This window comes from Dermacentor silvarum, chromosome 9 (genome assembly GCF_013339745.2).
Source record: "Dermacentor silvarum isolate Dsil-2018 chromosome 9, BIME_Dsil_1.4, whole genome shotgun sequence".
NCBI classification, from domain to species: domain Eukaryota; kingdom Metazoa; phylum Arthropoda; class Arachnida; order Ixodida; family Ixodidae; genus Dermacentor; species Dermacentor silvarum.
The window spans coordinates 139092655-139117671 of record NC_051162.1 but is presented as its reverse complement, the minus strand read 5'-3'; the positions used below and the strand labels follow the sequence as shown (position 1 = coordinate 139117671).

The following is a 25017-nucleotide window of genomic DNA, read 5'->3' as shown; positions in this document are numbered from 1 at the left end:
CGACATTCTATGAGGAGAACGGTACAGCAATACATGAAGCTAAACCATTCACATGCTCAGTTGACGTTGGTACCAAAAGTCTACAAAACTATTTTAATTTATTGATATCCATAAATTGTACACACGAATATAGAGCTCAAATCAGGCGTTTTCGTAGACTGGTAACTTCCTAGTTATTTGTGTAACGTTGAATGGTGTGATATTCTCATGCGACTGTTTCATATTATTAATAGTTCGAGATGTTAGCTTTCTGATGTAAGCAGTTTCCTCCTTCCTTCGTTTCTTACAGATTCAAAAGTACTTGAACCAGAGAAAAGTCATGCTAAACTTTACTGTTGAAAACGCTACTTTGGTAAGTGGCAAGGAAAACGGTAAAGGGTTGGGAAAATGACGAGTAAAAGAAACAAAAAATATTCCACCATGGGGCATTTACCACTAACAGAATAAGGAACTTAAACTAGCGTGTTAAAGCGCCGTGAACCTGCTGTGAATTTTTATTGGATGAGTGGGCCCATCTTTTTTCTCTCATTCACTGTATATTTTATCTATCGCTGGCAAAAAACATCTGGTAAATGTAATAATCTTTGCAGAAATGCACGCTGAAAAACAACAAGTTTTCAATGTTTTGGTCGGGGAGCGGCCTTGAGAGGAAGCTTTAGCTCGGGGAAACAAATACATGACAAAGGCGAAATCGTTTTTCTCGGCAACTACTCCACCAAATTTGACGAGGCTTGTTGAGTTCAAAATAAAAAGTAAAAGCTATTGACTGTTTGTAGCGAATTTTCTATTTAGGCCGTCCATTTCTTTATAAATAAAAGTTTAGAATTGCTTATTTTCAGAAAACGTTACTATTATGTTTACAACTTCGTAACTCAGAAATACTGTAAATTGCATCTAATTGCGCTTCTAAAGTGAACGAAATTGAAGTGTTGTACATGGATTTCTAAATTGCCATTATTTATTAGTAGAACATTTGAAAAATTCTTGTAAACAATTTAACAAATACTCGTAAGATATAAATTGACATATCTGTTGGCTATGGATGCCGACAACAAATCAGAGCAATACTCCGCAGAAAAAAAAGTCGAAGTACCACCAAAGCTGTGAGCCAGCAGTGGTCAAACTGTAGCCACAGTGCCCTCAGAGGCTTTGAGGGACCCAGCCGGGCGCTCTCCGATGGAAGAGGCCCGAAGTACCCCTATGGCCCCCTACGCGTGCCTCTTCGCATGGAGCCGTCTTCGTTGTTCGTGATGCGGCCGGCCATTTTGCCGGTGTGGTGGTCTTACAGAGTGCTGATTTGACACTACTCAAAAAATAATTCTGCAAAACAGACCAGTCTGCTCTGCAGTGGCCTCCACATTTGTGTAAATTCTTTTATTCGCTACGTTCGCTTTTTGTCTAAAGTGTGAATCTTTCAACCAATACCGGAGCGACACTTTCAATCTCAATGCACAAGAGAGGATTCCTTGTCGGGTAGATGAAACATACGTGTACCTTGTATGCTATTTTACAGATAAACAATCTGACGGTGTATTATGAGCAAAATACAACAATAAATGGCAACGCAACACTGGAAGCACTGAAAAACTTCACGCAGAATACTTCATCAATTGACACTATTAATTACTTTTTTACTTCGTAAGTATATTTACTTTCCTGAGAGTCATAATATTTTTCGCTGACTTCACGACCTGGATCAAGCCACCAGATCCATTCACCATAAAACAGCGGACAGATTAAACATGTTGAAGTTCAATTTATTCTTGGAGGCGCATTAGTGTAGGAAAAACAGAGCAGATATTTACTTCAGAGAATTTTCTTTGCACTAAACAAAGCGTTTTAGAGATTCACTAACCTAGGTCTTTTTCCTATATTCGCCTAGTGTTGCTCTGCAGTCCATGTTTCTCCACAGCAAAATGTCTGATGTGAGCTTGTGCTGCTCTAACCTAAAACATTTATAATTTCTCGACTTCAGTGCCTAATTGAGCATTTACATTTACGTTAGGCTCCAGTTAGGTTGCAGAAATGCCCAGCACTTGAGTGACATACGTTGTAAAGTCAGCATGCAAGCTGCAGCATCTACGGGCAGACTCATGACATGAATGTTTCATGGCCGCACCATCTCTGCCTCCTACAAGTGCGACAACAAATTACACTGCCTGATATGGAATGGAATCAACCTGCGTCTAGAACAAGTTTATAGAGAAATTAAGAATTATGTGCTTTAAGAACAAACATACGGAAGCATTTGAAAAAGGCAGAATATAAATGGCATCTCGTATAGGTGCCACATGCAGATGCGTATTTTTTTTAAATCTAGCCATAGTTATGTCCCAGAATAAATGCACAAGCGCTAAAAGAAGCCCTACGAATCAACAGGCTGTCTAAATTTGTAAAATTATAATCCATGAAGGATTCAGCTGACCAGTCACGCAACTAATACTAGCTGTCAGGCAAACGAGCTATGGGCAGTACTTTATATGCAGGCACAAGCCAAACTAGAACAGAAAAACAAAAATACAGAATTCTATAAACGTTTAGAATAACGGCTAGATCTCCATCCAATCTCTTCATTTTTTTTTCTTTTTCGAGCGGTTGATTTCGAAACACAGACTGCATGTAATTTGACGACACAGTGCTTGTATATCACTCATAAAATTGACTGTATTGCCTTACATCACGCGTGACATGCACTGTAGTTTGTGCAAACAATAATTGCCCACCACATTTCCTGCTCTCTAGGCTCCTAGTAAACATGGGTATAACGCATGCAGAATGCCATAATTAACCCTCTTGCAAACAAAAAAACGGTGTTCGCATGAAATATTGCATGCTTCCCATTCGAGAAATGTGAAATAGCTGCCACTGTAAGTTGCGCAAGGATTGCGGACAAACACTCTTCGCGCTTCGCATAAATCGCACATGAAACGAGGGAGAAAACAAGCGTTCAGTAATTATTAGCAAAATGTCATTATAATCCTAAAACGCTATAACTTGGCTGCACATTCTTCACAACATGCCTAGCATTCCCGCAAATTAGCCTCGAGGTCAGGTGCCGTTCCGTCATATTTCTTGGAAACACGGGATAACAAATGTATAACGCTTTCTCGCGCTTCCGTGATAAATCATCCCTAAAGGTTATATTTTACTTTTAACCTCTACCTCTGAAATGTTATCTGCCATAATCTTTCCCCTTTACCCAAATTCGGTTTGGGTGGCAGTTATAATTTTCCCAAAAATCGTGCGGCCCTTCCCCTACCGGAAAATAGGGGTAAGCGAAGCTTGTCCTGGGCGCACCTTGTGTTTGACGGTTACGTTTCTTGTGAGTAACCTGACCGTGGCCAAGGGAACGTCAACTGATCGGCTCCGCGTTGGCGGAATGCCGCAACTTCAGCAGCTTGCACCGTAAGATCGGCCCATCGACGACGCGCACTTTCAGCGGCGATCTCCCGTCGGCACTCGGTGAGAGCTGCTTGTTGTTCGGGGGTACGCACAATGCGCGGTCGTCCCAACGGTTTTCCGAGGCACAACTTAACGGAAACGAAGCGGGTGCCATGCGCGCAAAACGCTTTCCTGCCCTTTCCCTCCTTGGCGGAAGCGAAACGGCTCTGATTGGCTGCGCACGTGGTGTGCGCGTGCGCCTATGCAGCGGGAACCGTGCCTAAAGACACGATCCGGCGCCGGCGAGCCGCTGCTGCAGGAGCCACAGTTTTAGCGTTGCACCGCCGCCGCAGGCTAGCGTATACAAGCTTCGCTTGAAAAAGCAGCGTAAGTGCTAAATATTCCTAAAGCGCACTTACAACGCTCGCAACCAATTGAGCCCGCATACTGCAAGTGACATAACTAACCCAAAATGATTAAGATTTGCGTACACCTGGCCCAAGACATTCCCCCGTCCCTAGAACACCAAGGTACGTCATTTTTTTTTATCGAAGACACCAGTGAAATGTACTAGGCGCCCCTTGTAACTAATTAAGACATAAAAAAACAGTATCAATAAAAATGTTTGCAAAGCACGCAATAGAACCAGTTTTGCGTCACATATTACTCCAAGCCTACTTGTCTTTTCTACTGATTGCAAATTCGGTATACGAGTAAAGTACAGTGCTCACAGCACATGTGAAACATTGAATATAATGTCCATGTAATACTTTTGAGTCCCTATTTAAGCATTTCATTCGTGAATCTATAATTATCCTAAGGCTTTTCCATTCTTGCGAGCAAATGATTGATAAGTTTTCCTCGATCTCTTCTAATTGACATACTCTGGCAAGGAAACTTCAAGACATGTTGCACACACTTTGTAAGTGGCTCGTATGAGTAACGGGATTCTAACCTTGTGTAATGCTTATACAAGCAGTTTGAAATATACATATAATATTTGCAATTTATATTTGCACTTGCAATAAGACTACTTTTCAAACACGTAATTTATACTTCGATTACGCATCTCCCAAAATACATCTTTATAAACACAAAAAAAGAATTCGGTACCAAGTTTACTTTTCAAAAAAAAAGAACCTGAAAAAAAATTACGCTCTCCGTATTACGCCCCTGAAATGAAAAACAAAATAAGCGAATAGTTATTCAATATTTTATAAACCTCGTAATTCACCTACACATTATTACGTTGTGGTGACGTTGACTCTCCGAGCGTATCAATGATAAAATGGCCACTGTATATTCAAACATCAAATTGCTGCTACTTTTTCTTCACCCACAAAGTGAGACACTTAAGACGTTTCAAAAACTCGCTTTAAAGCAGGCCGAAAAAATACGTTTAGGAATTTTTTACCACCTTTTAAACCAATATCCTCTAAATTTCTACACACAACACCACATGGTCACAATTCCTTAGAACTATAATGTAAGTGAATGATTGGGATCTTGTAGGTTACGACAAAATATGCACATACAGTTGCTGCGCACTTTTAGTCGGATTTAGCGTTTTGCTGTAATACAAAGCAATATGCCAAGCAAATGTTATCGCATAATACCAAACTCGAGGCATCAGGGCCGTACATGCTTTTCTTTGGGTTCCTTCATTTGAATCTACCATGGGCAAATATAAATGAGTTCGTCACAAACCCTGAAAAAGGATGCGGTTATAAGACAGCCGCACCAAAGGTGTTCTGCAAAACACCTCGTCTTTATAATATTTACAATGCATGTGTGTTGAGTGCTGCCCATTTTTATGAAAACATACCCACAAAAAACTAACTTTATCAGATGTAGCCGCAATTCCTACAAAGCAGTTCTTGAATTGTGCGCCTTCCTGCATGCTAAAATAAGCACGAAGATTTCTTTTGTGCTGTAGGACGACATGCTTACGCCATTTTGCGATGAAATGCGTTATTAGTGTACTAATGCCTATCAATGAACCTTAATAATATGAGCAGTGTAGAACCATATACGTGCGAAAGAGTGAAATGAGATGACTACTCATTCGAAGCGTTTTCACACGCAAATATCTGGTAAAGATATAATTGAAAAGTGCTGAATGCGTTAAATATTCAATCAATAATTAAATCAATGACCGCTGGAGCAAGAACAAGCAATTGTGAAACGGCCCATTAACAAAGCGCACGGTACCCGCCTGAAAGATAGGAGGAGGAGGAGGAAAAACATAAAAAAATAAAAAAAATAACAAGCAGGTGTCTTCCTGCTTGTGCTGGGAGGCAACCTCTGTCCAGAGATCCTGCGGATCTTGCTGTCTCGTGCGGTAGATGTAGCCAGAATATGCTAATTTCTCGAACACCAATCGCCGGCAAAACTAGGGCAATAGAAAGTTTATCATGCATACATAACAAGGTGTGCAAGGAATGACGGAGCCAAAAATTTATCCAACAGTCGGGTCACAACCACATGGCTAATTCTGTTGTGTTAAGGCAAATCACTTTTTTGAGACAATTATTGTGTGAGCCACGTGTGGCAACATGTGCGCGCGAAAGGATATGCACGGACAAGTTTTACAGCAAAGCTGGCAATTGGGGCCATGTTCTAGGCGATAGCGTCTGTGTAGTAGACCGAGTAGTGTGTACAACCATTTCGGCTGCATGTGCGTTCATTTGGCTCCATGTGCGTGGCGGTTTCCTGCCAGTTGTACCTTAGAACAGGTGTGAAAATGGATGATGGATGGCGCATTGTTATACCCTCACCTACCACCGATGCCTTCTTTCACAAGTGCCGCGATACTCGGCGGCGCACTGTCCCATCAATCGTTCTGCCCCTTTTTCTCGTGTCGTAGAGAGAGAGAGAGAGACGTTTATTAAATGATTAAAAGCGATTTAATAAACAATTAATCGCGCTAGGGATCGCGCTAGCGCTGTCATCAAGCAGTTGCCCTTTGGACTCGCTATGGGACGGACGCTCGTTTAACTGCATCTTCCAGGATCCTGACATCAGGGTTATTATGATGCCGCGCAGTGTGCCGTGGCTATGAAGTCTCTGGCTAATACGCAAGTCTATGGCGATGGGGCGGACTTGGCGCAGCAAACACACTACTTGGCCATCGCGCCGGGCAAAAACAAGACGTCAGTGTCCTTGCTCTTTGACGAACATGCCGAAGACGCTCAATACAGTCAATTATATTATATTGTTACGGGGAGAAAAGACTATACGTCACATAGGACTCGGTGCTAGTCTGGGCTCGACATGCAAGTTCTTTCTGCGCAGCACGACGGCGTCCGATGGGCTTGCCGAACAGATCGATAAGCTTGTGCTTACATACCTCCCATCTCGTAATTTCCTGTTCGTGGTTCAGAAACCACACATGTGCCCAGCCGGCCAGGTAAAATATGATGTTCCCTAGCATCAGAGTGGGATGACAGTTGTTGCTAGTGCTCAACCGTTCGTACAGTTGAAGCCAGTCTTCGACATCGGTTGTTGTCAGAACCAAAAAAGGTACCTGGGTCATGCGGTTGTATGAAGACGACGGCGCGGTTCGAGGCGGTTGGTTGTGGCATGGTTGGCGACCTAAACTTAGCATTCTCGTCCCTGCCTTGAGCTGGCATTGTAGATGCAGCCAAGGAGCATCCGCTTCGTAAATACGTTTGATATTTGAAAAACCCGCACTCTCCCCCAAAATTATGCGGGAAGACAAGACGCTTGACAATATATTTACAAGATATATACAACGAGCCGACAAGACAGGCATACAAGATGACACCCGTGCGCGCGTCTATCAGCGATCGTCGTCTTCGTCATTCCTGCCATCATCGTTCGCTTCTACAGCGCCTCGTAGCAATATTAACTCACTATAGCAATATTCACAATAGCAGACCCACCATGCATAGTCACAGCTTCGCCGGCTTCCATCATCACAGTAGTGGAAGGGCTCTGAATTTTCTTAAGAGTCCGCATTTCTCGTTGGTAAGTGGTTGCATCATGCGCAGAAGAGAGAATTATGTAGGAAGCATGGTTGATACAGCTGATCTTCCGTTTTGGTAACGTTGTTTCAGGCTACTGTGGCTGAAATTCATTTTAAGTTCCCCCAATGCGTTTCTAGACCTACTAATATATGTCACAGTAGAGTACAATCCATTAAATACTAGTTTGTCCTCTTTCTTTAGCTATTTAACTATTGCCGTAAAAGCATGTTATAGTCGCGATTTATTCATCCTGGAACGTAACCAATTAAACGCTCCTCACATAGAGTAAATATAAAATCTGTTATTTTTAAGCTTTAGCGGGAAGACTCAAATCTAATACGACCAGTGCTTATGTGACTACCACAACGGTTAGGTAAAGTGAAGCTTTCGCTCCGAAGAGTAAAAGGCCGGCAATACATTGTCACATGAATGCCAATAGTTTTTTCGAACCATTCTATGGTTTTGTAGGCGCTGCTTCAGCAACTTGCTTGTCTCATGTATTTATGGACCAGATTTTCTTCAGAACTCAGCCTTCAAAAAAAAAAAAACTGCAAGAGTGACCATGCATCTTTGCAAGTAAATGGTGCTTTGTGTTGTATGCGTCATTGTGTTATATGGCCAGGATGTCGCATGCTGCTTCGTATTTAATAGTATGTGCCTAGACTGACCTATTTTGGCCCTTTTCGACAGGAGCAACTGCGGCTCTGGGTTCTAGGCAATGAGGCCGTGGGTTCTTAAAGAGCAACGTTTATCTTCGTATAGATTTATGGCTGTATATCTTGTACTAGTTTAAGGAAAAGTCAGGTTCTTTCACTTCCTAAGCTACAGAAAGTGGAGTATTTTTCTTCCAATACGATACGATGCATGACAAAATTTACTGAAAAATATTCTATCCAAGTCGACTGATAGGAAAAGAATATATATGTATTCCGTTATTTTCTTTCAGCACACAAGTATGGGAGAACAGTACATATCGTGCGGATGGTATGTCAATTCATGTGATGTTAAATCGATATTTCCTACATGTTTTATATACATAGTCGAGGATACGTCTTAGTTTATACAGCGCTGCATCTTGCATTCAGTTTTATTTGCAATATTAGTATAAAAACTTTTTTTTTCCTTCAGTGAGGCACCTAATTGTCCCCAAGCCAGTGCCCTAGCTATACATGATATGTGAAAGCCCGTTTTAAAAGCTTGGATGGTGCGTGGAACGGACGGCGGCAGGAATGATATCACAATCACGCAGTTACGGTTCCAGCCCAAGGTACACGATTTTGGTTATGCTAAAGGAGGGGTGTGTTGTGAAGTGCTGTTTGACGCTTTGTATATCGTCTATTTAACAGAAAAGGCTAGTGGAATTTGAGATAAATTTCTTCCAGACGATTTCTGCATTATTTGATCGCTTGAGACTTTTTAGAACGAAGTAACTATGGGTCCTCATAACTACTGCAAGTGCAAAACACACAATGAAAGGGCGGTTTTCTCGTATAGCTAGTCCCATATTCATCGAAGCAAAGCATTGCGTTAAGAAACGGATTCCACTGACTCTAGCTCGCTTCGTGATTTCAGAAGCACATCTATTTTGTGCTTAGTATTTCTTCGAACCCTTTCAAAATTACTACGATGCCAGCCATTAAAGATCGCTCTCGGTAATGAACAACGTGTTTTTTGTGGTGACTTTCGTCACATCGTTGAAGAAATTGCTCTTTTATCCTTGCCGACTGCACTACTGTAGCATGCAGAGATTTTTTTTCAGAAGCTAAACGTTCCAACGCGTTCCATCTAGCGTCCATACTGTTTCTGTGTCTCTCAATTTGTCCTTGTTTCAATGCATAAGCATAATTAAATATTGTATGATGAAACCTGGCCACACTAACAAACTGTTGTCCACGCATAGGCCTAGTCGTTTGGTATTATGAGATAAAATTCTACAATCACTCGAACACATTTAGTGGTTGCATTCCTGTACGTAAATTATTTCGTAGTGCGGAATAATGTTTACTAATTGTTGCCATTGAATAAATTTTAAAGTATTATTAACAGTAGATAAGGTTATGGTGCAAGTGCAAATTAGGCTGATGACCCTACAGGTTCTCGACGTGGGATTGCTAATGTAGACATGAAAAATAAAAACCATGGAGTAAAAACAAAGATTAGAAGCAACTTTATTTTGACGGTAACACTTACTTGTATACAAAAAGAGGTCCCGAACCCAGAGACTGCAACGAGACCTTCTTTCTAAAATAAACATGCGAAAAAAAGATGGTAGTTTCCAAAACTCACCAACAATCAGGAGTGAAAATTTTTCTTACATAATTAGCATAATTAGAGAAACAAGCACAGATGAGTAGTACGGATAGATGGAAGTGCACTTATGTCATTGTTAGCATCTAATTACGTTAGCTATTTATTCGATCAATTTGAAGTTGCCATCAACTTTCGCACCAATATAATTGAAGCAAACACTTGCAGATATAGGACCGGTACGAAGAGAAATTAGAGGAATTGAGAGAGATCCTCGTTAGGGCAAGTGAATACAATATTATTTGTTTTTATGGGTTAATCTGTAGCTTCTTGGCATGGAACCAACCCAAATCCTGCGCACGTCTATCATACGTTTCTATAATAGATTTGTAAGAAATTCATTGCAGTTGATAGTAGTATTACCTGCATAAGGTGTGCATATTGAAGAAGAAAATCCATTTGGGGAGGTCACCAACATGTAATGTGAACTGAGATGGAAATGATATGGTACCTTGTGGCACAGCAGTGTTCATGAATGTGGACTTAGCGTATACGCTAGATAAGCTTACGCCTGCATTCTGTGTTTCAGGTAATCTTGTAGTACGTAAGTGCTCAACCAGTGATTTCTAATAAAGGAAGATTATGAAAAAAGACATGATAATTGACGTGGCTTAAGCCTTTGGTTTAATCGAGAAACAGAATCCGCAAAATTCGCAGAAACAGAATCTGCAAACTAACGGCAAGATTTAGGTGTTCAGATAGCGGAACAAGACAAAGTTCATTGAAATGACCCGGGTGAAAGGAATGCTGGAACGGCAAAATAATGCAAAACTTTTGTGAAATAGTGGAGCACCTGCCGCTGCTGCGGGAGGCAGACGAGCGAAGCCACCATGTACATACTGGTAAAACAGGTACAGATGTGATCCCAGCCTGGTGCTCGGCCACTACGGGAGTCTCAGACGCCTTGACAGGCATGGTAACTGGGCCGCAAAGCAGAGGACTGAGTCGCTGGCACGCAACACAAGCTTACTCAAGAAGGTCGATGCACTTATTTTATTTATTTTTGATATGAATTCACCGATTATAGCTTTTACTCCCAGACCAGCCCCCAAGTGAGAATGCGATTCGGTCGCATGACAGAGGTGCATATTGCACACATTCCAAGAATGCGGGTCTTTATATGCTCACCCTTACACACAGTCTCCCGCCCACACGTCCATGTGACCACTGTGACCGTCCACACAACCGCGAATCTCCAGGATTGCCCGTTTTGCTTACACATCACGAGGATCTACGCGATTTATTAGTACATTATATCCAGGATTGGTCCAGGTTTTCATTATACCATCTTCTGGATCAACCTAGTTTATGTTAGGCTGTCTCGGGTTGGGCCACATTACTTGGAATGAAACTGACCGACCATGCCCGTTAAACCACGTGAAGGAAGAAATAGACAGCTTCGCTTCAATTAAATATTTGTGGGCTTGTAGGTGGGTATTTCCTTCGAACCGAAAATGGATTACCGTTTGTTGTTTTACATCTTGTTTCCCTATGGAACTAAGCCTCTCATCGGTACAACTGCAGGGCCACTAAAGATAATTATAAAAATTGGAGGACGCTTAAGCTTCGCCTTTAGGAGTGGAACGCGATAGCGTTATCGGGACCCGTTCGCATCGCATTTTCCTTTGAGTCGGTTTCACTGCAACGCAGAACGTGGGAAAGCGAGTTTACAAAGACCAAACTTACACCGATCCGCTTAAAGTCGGCTTCACGTTTAAACAGAAATGCATTGCTAGGAACCGGTTTTTCCAGGGGTAATATACGTCATCTTGTATTAAAATGTGCAGGCTCTAGGACCTTTTTTATTATTTTAATAATTGTTTGCTATTGCCCCGACTGGCGCGCGTGGCCAAAACGCATTAGGCAGGCCAAGTTCCAATTTCACCTGCCGAGGTTGCGAGTGCCGTCTGGATAACATTTTCACAAGTAGCATACCCGAGCATGCCGCTGTTGGTATGGATTTTTTTTTCAACCTTTGACTAGCGATGCTGACAAAACGGGTTTGAGTTTCCTCGTAACAGAAATATGTTTTCTCGTACATTCAAATAGCAGTACGACGCCACCATGTCTGTAGGTTGTGGTTAAGTAGTACATTACCATTTTTGTGACTGATTTCACTGTGAGAAATTCAATTTTTGTCACTAACATCTTGCACCACGCGGAGGGCCTGCGCGGTCGGAGTGCTTCGGAATGATTTTATCCTGCACCAACACTTTGCGTCACGCGTTGGGCCTGCGCGGTTGGGGTGGTTCGGGATAGTTTTCTCCTCCACGGACGCTGACATCCACGCCGACACCGACGCCGGATATTTGCGACACGGTGCCCTTAATGCTGTCGCGTTAAAAGCTGCTTCGTCAGTTTGGCGATGGGTCTGCTCAATTAGCAACACAATGATGCCCTCAGCCGAACCACAAGCATCGCCAAATTAGCCGGTTATACGTTAGATAACCAGAGCTACCTGGATTTCACAGCAACCTTGGTTCTCCAGAAGAAAAGTAGAATATTAGCTATCAAGAAATGGGGCAGACAAGAAGACACAATCTCTCGAATGCTATTAACGGCATGCTTAGAAGTATTCAAGCTCTTAGACTGGGAAGGCTTAGGAGTGAGGATCAACGGCGAAAATCTCAGCAACCGTCGGTTTGCAGATGAAATTGTCCTATTCAGTAACAATAGGGACGAATTACAACAAATGCTTGAGAACTTTATCCGAGAAGGTGTAAGAGTGGGGTTGAAGATTATTATGCAGAAGACCAATATAATCTTCAATAGCCTGGCAAGGGAACAAGAATTCAGGATCGCCAGTCAGCCTCTAGAGTCTGCAAAGGAGTACGTTTACCTAGATATATTATTCACACGGGACCCTGATCATGAGAAGAAAATTTACAGAGGAATAAAATTGGGTTGGGGTGCATAGGCAGGCATTACCAAATCCTGACTGGGAGCTTACCACTGTCATTGAAAAGAAAAGTGTACAATCATTGCATTCTACCAGTGTTAACATATGGGGCAGGAACTCTGAGGTTAACAAAGAAGCTCGAGAACAACTTAAGGACCGCACAAAGAGCGATAAAACGAAAAATGTTAGGCCTAACATTAAGAGGCATGAAGAGAGTGGTATGGATCAGAGTACAAACGGGGATATACGATATTCTAGTTGACATAAAGAATTAAAAAAATGTCACAGGCCTGTGCGGCACACGCAGCACAGTCATAGCGTAAGCTGGTGGAGCGGCTCAAGAGTAGCAATTTCGGCACCACCACGCACAACAGGGTCTTCGCGGCAAAAGTCTCGTCGCCTCGTTTTGTCGAGAGCGATCTCAACTGTCCACCCGGCGTCGACGGCGAGCTGTGGTTTGTCAATGTCTCTGCACAGCATTCTGCTGAGCCCGATGATGCTTGGTTATAGCCGCGCACGTAGCTCTACGTACGATTCCCTTCTTCGGCAGCGGTTCGTACCTTGCGAGGAGACGCCATAACGTGTACCGAAGAGATACCGATAATACATGGCACACACCTCACATCGGGATCGCGTTTATTGCGCGCCTCGTCTGAATCGCATCTCGTCATCTGCGCCTGCGCCCGCGGCTTTTGCAGGCGCCTTTTAAGGCGCCTGCAAAAGCGGCGGTGGCGCATGGTGGCGTATGGTGGCGCCATCTATTATAGATGGCGCCACCATACTGGCGGAGGCTCGGTTCGTCTGCGCCTGCGCGCCTGCCTAGGGCGCGTTTATAGGGCCTTTTTCTGACCCCTGATAACAAGCGCTTGTGTGGCTCGGTGGTAAAGTATCCGACTCCCACGCAGCGGGTCTGGGTGCGATCCCGGCGGAGACCGGGTACTTTTTTTTCGCATTTCAGGCGATAGCGGTTTCGCGGCGGCGGTGGCGGACAACAACGCGAACCGAAAGGGCTAGTAGAATGAGCCCATAACAACTTACGCTGTAAAAAAGAGCTGGGCAGGCCATGTAATGCATAGGGTTGATAACCGGTGGACCATTGGAGTTACAGAATAAATACCAAGAAATACTGGGAAGCGCAGTTTAGGACGGCAGAAAACTTAGTGGGGTGATGAAGTTAGAAAATTTGCAGGCGGAATTAAGTTGGAATCGGTTAGCGCAAGACAGGGGTAACTGGAGATCGCAGGGAGAGGCCTTCCTCCTGGAGTGGCCAGAAAAATAGGATGATGATGACGACTTTAGAAACGTCGCCCGGAGCAATGACCACTCAAAATAGGGTATGTCTCAAAGACGCCATCGCTTAAAAAAACAAAGTGGGTAAAAATAGGCATTCACGCAGGCAGATTAGAAAACAAATAGCGCAATGAGGTTCGCGCTGCCTTCTCATGGAGGATGAAGCACTTTAATGAAGCGGAATCACCGCTTCTGTGATGGGCCTATTATCCAAGTTATCGGATGCAGTGGAATGTCAACATTGGTTGCAGATAGTACTGCACGTACTCGCATGCAATAGGATAAGCAGTTAGCCTTGTCAACTCAGTAAGGAAGCACTGCGGAATCGGTAATTCTTATGTGGAGGAAGGAAGCAGTGGAGGGTGCCACGGTGAAATGTATTCTAGAAGAAGGCGCTGCGTTTCCTCAGAATTCTCTTGGTGAAAACCGAAAGCTCAAGAAAGCATTAATATAAGGTAAACGCGGTCCTTTCTTCTGTCCAGTCTAATCAAGAATTTCACGGACATGTTCATTGCCTACAATGTTAACATGACATAATAGACACCAATATACAGTCTTGTGTAGCATAACATTATGGTGGATTATCGTCAAAAAAATTGCGAGCTCAAACTACCGTAGGCAGGAAGACCGGTTTATAGAATTTATCGTGAGTAAGGGAAGGGGGAAAGCAATTCAGAGGAAGAAATATTATAATGAAATACGGCAATGTGAGCAGTGGTACGCTATTTCATAGTTTTTATTTATTTCTGTACAAACGGCGTATTCATATAGAACACCTCGACATCGACGTCAACATTTGTATACCCAGTGAAACTGAAAATAAATACTGGCATATACATTTTATTCGCATATTAGCTTCTCGAAATGCCATTTTCTATAACTGTGCTGTCAAGAAAAGTGTTATGGTCCGGTCTTCTTGCTTTCTTATATGTCATTCATGCGCACAATGTACATCATGAAAGTACAGGCAAAAGATATGCCAAGTTCTTGTTCATAGTGACACGTGTGTATATACTGGCTGTGCACCTAATTTTTGTTCTCCGGGAGAGGTATTTTGTAGATGCTTCCCGATTTCTTTTTGTATGCTGTGTGTTCGTTATATTACGAAAATCAATATGCTGTTAAATGTGTCGTTCAGGGTTTATTTGGCCCAAATATTTTTTCTAATCCGTGACTGTTTCGTTGTATCTCATGTTATATAAGTTTTGGATCATTTCAAGCGTGATTCCACGGCACCGCTTTGTAAATGGGTTTAAAGCAAGTCAAAGAACATTGTTGTCTTTTTTTGCGAAGCTTGCCTTTTTGTGCGATGTACCATATGGAAGTGCATTCGCTTGTCGTTGTAAATAAAAGTAAGAGGGAATACAAAGTTATATAGAATAGAAGTATACCAAAGACGCCACTCGACCTAGTTAGTAGGGAAACATCTTTTAAAACAAAACACCCGCATGTTGGTTTTAGTATGTTCTTTGGTTCGTGCTTCTTATATATGTGGCAGAAGTGGAACGGTGACAAAAAAATGATAAACACGCAAATAAACAGCTGCTTAGCCTAACATTCCGAAAATAACCAGGGGTCAAGGCGAGATAAAGAAAATGTCAGCCTTCTAGCTGTAAACTGGATGCTGTCAACTAGGTGTGCACGTCCTAAATTGTGCAAATGGCTGGAAAATTTCACAATGCACGATAGTTTCTAAAACGATGTGAAATATAAAAACATTCTATTCTAAAATAGTATCAAACTCATGCTGGATTTAATTTTTACAGTTCTGTTCTTATGAAGGCCTATAAAATTATCCACAGAACTATAGATTGTAATTACAGTGCAACAAAGATCACCATTAACCGCAAGCTGGTTGGGAACGTTGCTTCTTTGAACGAAAGGCAACACTGCTAAATTCAAAGTAGAATACTTGTGTTTTAAAGCATTTAAAAATGTTTTCTTCTAGACATCTTCACGCCAGATACATTTTGCACCAAGAATGTCACTGCGACAGTCATATTTACACTTCTTGACCCTCGGTTTTACTTGACCGCTTTAAAAGAGACAATATTCATGTGAGTAAAATCGTTTAGTAGTTGTATGCATCTTTTATGATTACAAGTGGTATGTTCACTCTAACATAAAGTCAATTTAATTTTCTGTGAGAGCGCTTTACTGCTTGATGAATTCCGCTCAGTTACCGAAGATCGCAGCCAAAAGTGCTTAACTAAGTATCAATATTTTGTAAAGAGTATGTATCTAATTATTGCCAATAGTACAAATAATTTTCATACCTTTTACTAAAAAAAGACGCAACTTTGAGTTCTCGAAGACTACTGAATGGAATGGTAGCTATCGAAGCGGGACATTTAACCTTACGAAAACATTCTACTTAAGATACCGGAGAGTGAAGGTAAAAGTTGGCGCACAGAGGCACAACGGCCAAATTTTCCAAGTTTCCGGGACAACTATTTATGGTAGCTAAGTATGAAATGGATAGTGCGAGTTGCACTATAGCTGTGGTGTAGAACATTTTGGGAGGGACAGTGTGCAACTGCTTATTTTTTGTGTGTGTTCTTTATATGAATGGCTAAAGCGTCACGATGTGGCTAAGTTATCTACCATTTCGTTTTTCGTTTTCTTGGCTTTATATTTATTCTTTTCATTTTTCCACAGGCTTGGTTCGCGTAGAACGCAAAGATTTCGTCCAGAAGATTACATCAAAATGAACCAGACCTTTTGGTACGTAACTTCGCATTTTTACTAAATTTTACCATGGTATTCTTTTCGATACAGAGAAAGGTTTATAGAAGACAATGAGGTAGCAACATGTAATTAATATGCTAGACCGGCTACTTCTGAGTATGGTCAAGAAGATGAACAGACACAGGAAGATATTAGGTGGCGAAAATGCAATGCTACAATGAACTGTATACGCAGCATGTGAAAGTGGTAATCGTCATGTGTGCAAGTACAGCGGCACAAAACGTGCTTAGGCAAGTATATTTACAAAGCCACTGAAGAACATGAACATGAGCAATATGCGAATAAGTATAACGTCTACGTAATTCAGCATTTTTTTAGATTCAGCTAAAAGAAACAAATTGAAAGACATTTAACAGGGTGGCAAACTCACGGAGATGAATAGCCTTTGGTGTTTATTAGGTTTTATTGGTTAAGCTTTCTTGTAATTGCTATAGATTAGAATCTATAATGTACAGGAGTCCCTACGCACTTTGGTGTATAAATATGACGGTCAATATATGCAGAGCCAGTCCAATACCGCAAACATAACTTCAGCTTTTGAGATTGTGAGTGAAAAAAAAAGCACCAGTAACCCCGTTTTGAAGTAATGTTCACTGGTGCGTGTAAATATTTATGGTCAACAATATTTCTGTATCATCGTTTTCACGGTACACCTTTCCGAATCAGCTATATACTTAGACGCTGTGTCAGGCAAAACAACTTGACTGTTGAGCTAAATTTGCGCTTAAGCCAAACTGGAACATTTTCGACATTTCATGTATTTTTACGGCAGAATAAATTGTAGCAATTGATCTCGCGCAGGGATAATATCGGTGCCGGCACACAAATAAGTCATTTCTGGTCGGTGCGGATATACTAAAACAAAACTGTTCCAGCTCTTAGATGCTGTACAGTAGCATTTTATGGGCCCTTCAACTTCCTGTACAACACATGTGCAATATTAGGCTACTCGTCAAGGTTAGGGGCATTTTTATCAATGGGGCCATTCTCATGACATATTAATTCAAGACATTTATTGAAAAGCCATATTCCAGCGTAAATCAAAGATGTACTAAATGTACTTAGAAATGGGTCAAGCGTGCTTACACTTTTTGCCACTTTCATTTGAGGCTTATTACTCTCATTTTGCAGGAAATGCTATCAAAACAACACTATGGAAGTGAACTAAGGACACAGGAACTACAGTGTAGAAGGTTATTACTGGATAAAAGCACAAGCTTTTGTGTCTAGAAATGCTTCTACATGCAACAAATAAAACAATAGTTCATAAGGAATGACATGCGTCGAATCAGTCTTTTTTTTATTCCATCTACTGTTTCACATATATCTGGTATTTTACCTTTCCCCTGCATTAAGAACATGACAGGTCAGCCGAAGGTAGCAGGGCTAAGTGACATCGCGTTTTTTGAAATATTTTGAAGAGTTGAAGCACTCTTGTGACATTTTCTTCCACACCGGTTTAGCAAAATATGCTGTCGTGAATAAAATACACACGTTGTTGTGAAGTATCTTAAAAAATATTGTTACGCTGCCACTTCGAAGCCGAAAAATAATTCTTATTCCTAATGGATGTGATTGGAGTGGAAAACAGAGGTTTGCCTTAGCGTCTGCGGTGCGCTCTGAATAAACCAGTGGATCCAAGCAATTTGCACATAAGCACTCAGTGGGAGCTCTAGGGTGTGCGTGTAGAACAGTCTTGCCGGCAGCAGAACGTTGAGTCCTTGCCTGTCTCCGTCAGAAAGCCGATTGAGTGCAGCGTGAAGGTGCGACTCCTTGGATTCCTTGCTGATTTGCTGCAAACACGAAATTAATGTGGTTTTCAGCATCGCGCTTGCACGTCAAATCTGAGTGTACCTGAGCGTAAGCGACGCAATGTTGAAGCTGTCTAATATGGTCATCAGAAATGTCACCGAGAGCAATAACATCACCGATGAGTTGTAACGCCAGCCCTTATTTGTGGCGAACGTGTGACTGATCTCAATACAAGTGATCTAGATGGATGTTGCAGCATCCATTCATGTCGAGCCCTTTCGGCAGATTTATGACATCGCTCTGCCAATTCTTTTCCACTGAAAATCTGTTCCAGTGGCACTTTCACCCTCCAGTTGCACGCCACTGCAATTTTCAATGACCAAGTGCAAGTTAAGGAAGGAGAAGGGGGCCACTCGCAGACGCTGGCACCATCCTGCTGATCCGGTTGTCAGCTTTCACTGCAATAGCTCGGCCCCACCGAAATCCTCTACACTTCCTCGTGCTCCTGGCCTCTTGTCAGCCAATTAGTTCAGAAACACCGGTCAATGTAGTCAATGATATTACAGTGGAGCAATTAGGATTTTGCTAAGTCCGTTTCGTGCCTACAGAAAACTTGGCCCAGCTGTGCGTCACCGAACCACTCAACTTCCTCGCATGACAGACGTGCATAGGGCGGAGTCTCGCCGCGACATATGTGCCCTTCGCTTTCCCTCTCGCCATCCGAGGAGAAGCAAGTGTTCGCTTAGCCGTGACGTCACTCATATGCTAGAAAGCTCTGAGCAACCGGTGCGCCGACAGACGTGTCGCCTCTCTCGTCTAGTGAACACCCGTGCACCGCTACCAGGAGACCGAAGAAAGGCAAGACTCCCGAGGAAGAAGCCACCTAGAAGGAAGCTCGGCGCGCGGCTCAGCGGGACTACGATCGACAAAAGAGAGCCGATCCTCCCATCTCGCCGAGGCTGCCGCCGACAAACGCCGTCGCCGTGCCGTGGATCCCGAGTTTCGGGACATAGACAACGAACGTTGCTGATGCAAAATCTAGCAAAACCTAGCAACGCTTACCACAAGCCGGAACTATATAGCTCCAATGTGACCCAGCCTTGCACCACTAGTGCAAACTGCCCACAATTTCTTGTTCTGAAAGTGAACAAACTTTACTTCAAAAATCAAACAAAAGCGCGGATTAAAAGCACTGTTAGCTTTTCTAAGGTTAAGCTATAAACTGTTAGGTTAGGTATTCTAAAGCAAAGGGGCCGGATATCTTGTCAGTGTGCGGTACTACTCTTTACCCTAAACTCGTGACAGAATACCTCCATAATATTTTGACGAAACCTCTGTAAGAAAGCACGGCACCGGATGATCGAAAAGTGGCTGATGTGGTTCTATAAAGTTCTATAAATTTTTTTAAGATACTTCGGCTTTCAGTTATGATAGATGAGCTGGAGCTCGAAAAAATAGGATTCCATGCTCCTATCTGGAGTCACATCCTGAGAAAAAAAATATACTGTTTTGTTACAGCGACAATAACGTGTCAGTTCGCCGTATTAAGAGAGCACCGCCGATGGTTGCAGGCTCAGTCCCGCAGTGCTCAAAGCTTCCTTTCTTTTAAAGGAAAGGGGGATAGCCTAGTTCTAACATTATCTATTCAGAACGCCTGATAGAAATTTTACATTGTTATTTTGTACGTGGAGTCTTCTATAAGATAAAAGAAGGTAGTAAAATGCAATTTCGGGTCACTTAGGTACTCCGGCCTTCTGCAATTCTTCCAATGTTATTTCAAGTATTTTCCTAATTATGAAGCAAAAATTGCCAAATGCAAGACATATGTGCGAACCGGTGTTAAAAAACTTTTCGGTTATTTCAGTTATGCAAATCTTAAAGTAAATTGTATGTATCCGTGACGCTTATAACCGAAATGGCTGCCCAAAATATTAAATGAAGTGTTATTTTAAGTAGACAAAAGTTCAATGAGGCAAGGACAATGCAATGTTTAACGAAACGCAATACAGCCAGGCTGGTGCAACGTAATGACGCAAACGTTTAAATGCAGGCTCAGCTTGTGTTTAAGGTTGACCGAAATGAACAATAAGAGCATACACCGAAAACCTGACTGGCTTACATTGCAACTCCTTGTTTACACCTCCGTTACATGCTGCCTTACTTCTAGCCTCCGGTATTGGGTAGTGGTTATTGAGGGCAATGTGATGGTAATGCTATAATTATGACGAAATTCCCACGATCAAATAACAACTCCCTGACAACCACGGCATGACGACTACAGAATTACCACAACTGCAAGACGGTCATGGCTTCGTAATCATGTATGATTACGAAGGCATCACGACTCCATTAGAACAAGGAATGACGGCGAAGGAACGACAACAACAGGCTGGTGAAAAATAAATATCCACGATGGAATAATGACAAGTGACGGACAACGAGAGATAGACGACGCCGCAATGACGACGATGGAACCACGGCGGCAGTGACAAGGACAAGGTGAGGATGGCGAAAGGATGACGATGTCACCAGGAAGGTCTGTGGACCATGGCATAGAAACGATGTAATGAATACGTTGGAATGATTCCGCCTGAGTTACGGACGTATGAGTGAATAAAGATGAGATACTGAAGAAGGAGGGACGATAACGATGGAACCGCGGCGTGAATGAGCACAGACTGAAGACGACAGAATGACGACATCAGAAGAACTACGACAGAGGAATGGTGGCGGTACGAGGGCGATGCATCCGCGCACGCTTGTTGACCACGGGATGATCACGACAGATTGACTACAGTAGCCTTATGTTGACGGCGTAAAGACGACTGCATGAATACGATTGGGTGATGGTTGCACGACGATGTTAAGACGGCCGCATGATGCCCTGCTCGCGACAGAGTGACAAAGATCGCATGTAAGAAAACAAAGACAACAGAGAAATAATGAAAATGGAAGGATAACGACGAAGTGACGACTACAGGAGATGTTCGGTATCTGGGCGAAAGTGTTTGTGATGGCGATCAGGTCAGCGCTTGCGTATATCCCCTGCTGTACCCGGCCGCCTTGCTTTGCGCTGTATACAATGCAGTTCTGTACTATACCCAAAAACGTCAATACTGCCAGCCAGTTGCCAGCACGCAGCAGTCAGCAGCATGGAGCTACTACCCGAAACATGGCCAGTGCCACATAGCAAGTGACCGAACTTGCATATTCTGCAAAAAAGCAGCAGCCAATTCCCCAAAAGTGGGAAGAACAGCAAGCGAAGGCTTCGCATTCATACTTATTGAGGTGGGACATCGTGCGATTCGAATGGTAGGAATTGACGATCACGACGTTTTATGGAACAATGCTTATGTTTCGCATTTCGGCCGAGAGTTGCTATATTGTACCAAGAGAATACATTGAATTAGGTCGTTCCGAACCTTTTAAAGTGCGAAGCACTTATGGCCCGGGCTGTCGGCGTGTCATGTCGTGGTTACGCGCAAATAATGGTTCAAAACAAGTCAAGAATTTATCAAAACTCGTTCGAAATAAACTAACATGATTCAGAATAATGTAATTAAATTATGGGTTTTTACGTGCCAAAACCACGAACTGATTATGAGGCACGCCGTAGTGGGGGACTCCGGAAATTTGGACCACCTGGGGTTCTTTAACGTGCACCTAAATCTAAGTACACGGGTGTTTCGCATTTCGCCCCCATCGAAATGCGGCCGCCATGCAGAATAATGTAAAACATAGTAATAATCAATCATTCAGCGCATTAATTAGCAGTAACTCGTGAAACTGTTGTAATGTGATCTCATTTCGTCGTGGTCACGCGCAAGAACAAATTCTCAAAACTTGGGAGTCCCAACGCCTCACGACGCGGAATTGCTGGCAGTAATGCTCGCCATAACGGAAATGACACACACATCTGACACGATCACAATCCGAACAGACAGTCAAAGCGCTTGCAGAGACATTCAAAATGATGATCTTCCTTACCACATACGCACAAAGCTCCACATGTACATGCATGCTCACCCCCTTCTACGCATACGCATACAATGGGTTCCAGGCCATCAAGGATTGCGAGGAAATGTAAGAGCACACCAGCTCACCCGCGCAGAAAATCCGGGACCTCCTATCCTTTGGCCTGTTGAAAATACTTACAACCCCAGAGAAGAGCAGAAGATGCAGCGGAAAGAAAGGATACGTATTTTGAAATCTCGCAGGGAAGCATCAACAATTCTCAACACACCATCCTACACGCATTCGAGAGAGGACGCCTCAATCATACGAAAAGCACAAACACACACATTACTCACACCAAACTATACGCATTATATTAACAGGGACCCAGGCTCCCCCACTTGTAAACAGTGCGGGGCCTATCCATCAAATAAACACATCTTGTGGGAGTGCCCTGAAAACGCCATCTTGAAAAAGACAATACTTTCCAAATTACCACACAACCAGCGTCCTGGCAGCTGGGAGGAGTGGACCGCTCCCCCACGAAGGTTCGAAAAACTATGGTGGCCGCTTCTGGTGCAGCACGTCAAGAACGTTCTGGGCCAGAACAAGTGCAGAATTGATCAACACTAGATCAAAATAAACTAGCATGATTCAGAATAATTTAAAATACACGAATACTCAAGAAATAATTGAATTACTCAACAGAAATCTGTTAAAATCGCTTCTAACAGCAAAGGCTTGGCTACATGTGCGTGTTGGTGTGGCTCCATGTGCGTGGTGTTTTCCCACCAGTTCTGCCTTAGCGCAAGTGTCAAAACGGATGGTGGATTGCTAAACACAAGATAAACACTGGACAAAACAAGATAAATACAAGGAACACGCAAGGGAAACACAGGCGAATCACTACTTCGCACTTTCCCAGCTTTCCCGTTGAGTGGAACTGCATTACCGCTGAGTTTACCAAGGCCACTGTCCCGGACCGGTACACAATTTTAGATGCGAAGCACCTTATGCGCCCGGGCTGCTGGCGTCTGCTGTCGTAATCGCCGTCGTCATCCACAGCTGGCTGCGTGGAAGCAAGCGGTTCGTCCTCACGCTCGCACGCGCTCGTTCCCCTACTCCCGCATTCGTCGTCGTCGTCATCTTCCACAGCTGGCTTCGTTGCCGCTCATGATTTCAGCGTAGAATTTCACTTCTCTTCTGTCGTCGTAATGGGGAGGCCGCGTTTACGGGGTTATGAGCAATTGCTTAAGGCAGTATGAGCCCAATGGCGTTCCCTCACTGCATGCTTCGCACCTCCCCAGGTTTCACGTTAGTGGAGCTGCATTTTGTTTTCTCTTTCAATGAAGAGAAAACGCAAATAAGAACAGAGAGCAACGTGGCTCGTACAAAACTAAAGAGTAATATTAACTAGCCATAAGTAAAATCGGTGGTGGTAGTGCCGTGGATCAGATGTAGAACACCAAGTTGAAGGCCGTAGGCTCGAATCCTCCTCTATTACAATACATTTTCAGCCATGGAGTCACGCCCGATACCGGCAAAAAATTTACGAGAGCAAGTGGGTCTATACTAGTCCAAGTGCAACTAAATTAGGAAGGCCCACTAAGCTTTGGCAACGGCACTCCCTCACCAGAACAGAAATCGGCCTCCCTGGTGCAGTATTCGGTCACTACCTCCTTCATGAGCGGTGCAATTCACCAATGGCCCCCAGTCCCAAGCGGCTGCAGAGCACTTGAGCAAGACGGCAGTCAATCCTGCGACGCGGCAGCGGGTGGATCTGGACAGGCAGCCACTGGAAACTGAACCTGGAAACGTTCAACATGCGAATGCTCTCCAGTGAGGCTAGCTTAGCGGGGCTGTTGGAGGGATTATCAGGCATTGCCTGGGGTATTATTGGCTTTAGTGAGGTTAGAAACTGAGGAGGCTTATACAGTGTTGACTGACATTCATGTCCTTTGCTACAGACGGTTTCCAGATAAGAGAGATTACGGGGTAGGCTTTCAAGTTCATAACTACATAGCGGGCGACATTGATGAATTCTACAGAATTATTGAGAGGATAGCAGTCGTCGTAATAAGCTGAATAGGAGGTATAGAATAAAAGTAGTGCAAGGCTACGCCTCAACATCCCGTCATGACGATGAAGAAATAGAACAGTTTTATGAAGATGTTCAATTAGCGATGAGAAAGGTGCAAACTCAGTAAACTGTAGTCATGGGTGACTTCTAAGCAAAAGTGGGGGGAAATCAGGCTGGTGATCAAGCAATGGACAACTATGGCATCGATTTTAGGAACACTAGATGAGAGATGTTTATAGAATTTGCGGAAAGGAATAGGCTCCGAATAATGAATAGCTTCTTCAAGAAGCGAAGCAACAAGAAGTGGACCTGGAAAAGCCTTAATGGAGAAAGACGAAATGAAATAGATTTCACCCTCTCTGTCGATCCCAGCATAGTGCTGGATGTAGAAGTGTTAGGTAAGGTAAAGCGCAGAGATCATAGGTTAGTGAGGTCTATGGTTTCTCTCAATTCGAAGAGAGAAAGAGTAAAACTAGTCAAGAAGAAACAGGCCAGCCAAGATGCATTACGGGTAAAAGCAGAACAATTCAGGCTTGTGCTCGCCAACAAATATGCACCTTTAGAAGAGAAAGGTGAAGATAACGTATAGATAATCAATGAAACCGTAAGCAGGCTGA

The 25017-nt window shown here is 43.1% G+C and overlaps 1 protein-coding gene across 1 annotated transcript; it reads left to right on the top strand.

Moving 5' to 3' along the window:
• Positions 1–286: 286 nt before the first annotated feature.
• LOC119465023 (uncharacterized) lies at positions 287–17888 on the top strand. Its single transcript, XM_049656281.1, has 6 exons — positions 287–352; positions 1514–1638; positions 8317–8354; positions 15815–15923; positions 16525–16590; positions 17746–17888. Exons 1-6 carry the CDS (start codon positions 320–322, stop codon positions 17780–17782), a joined length of 408 nt encoding a protein of 135 aa, XP_049512238.1. The 5' UTR covers positions 287–319; the 3' UTR covers positions 17783–17888.
• The last annotated feature ends 7129 nt before the right edge of the window (positions 17889–25017 follow it).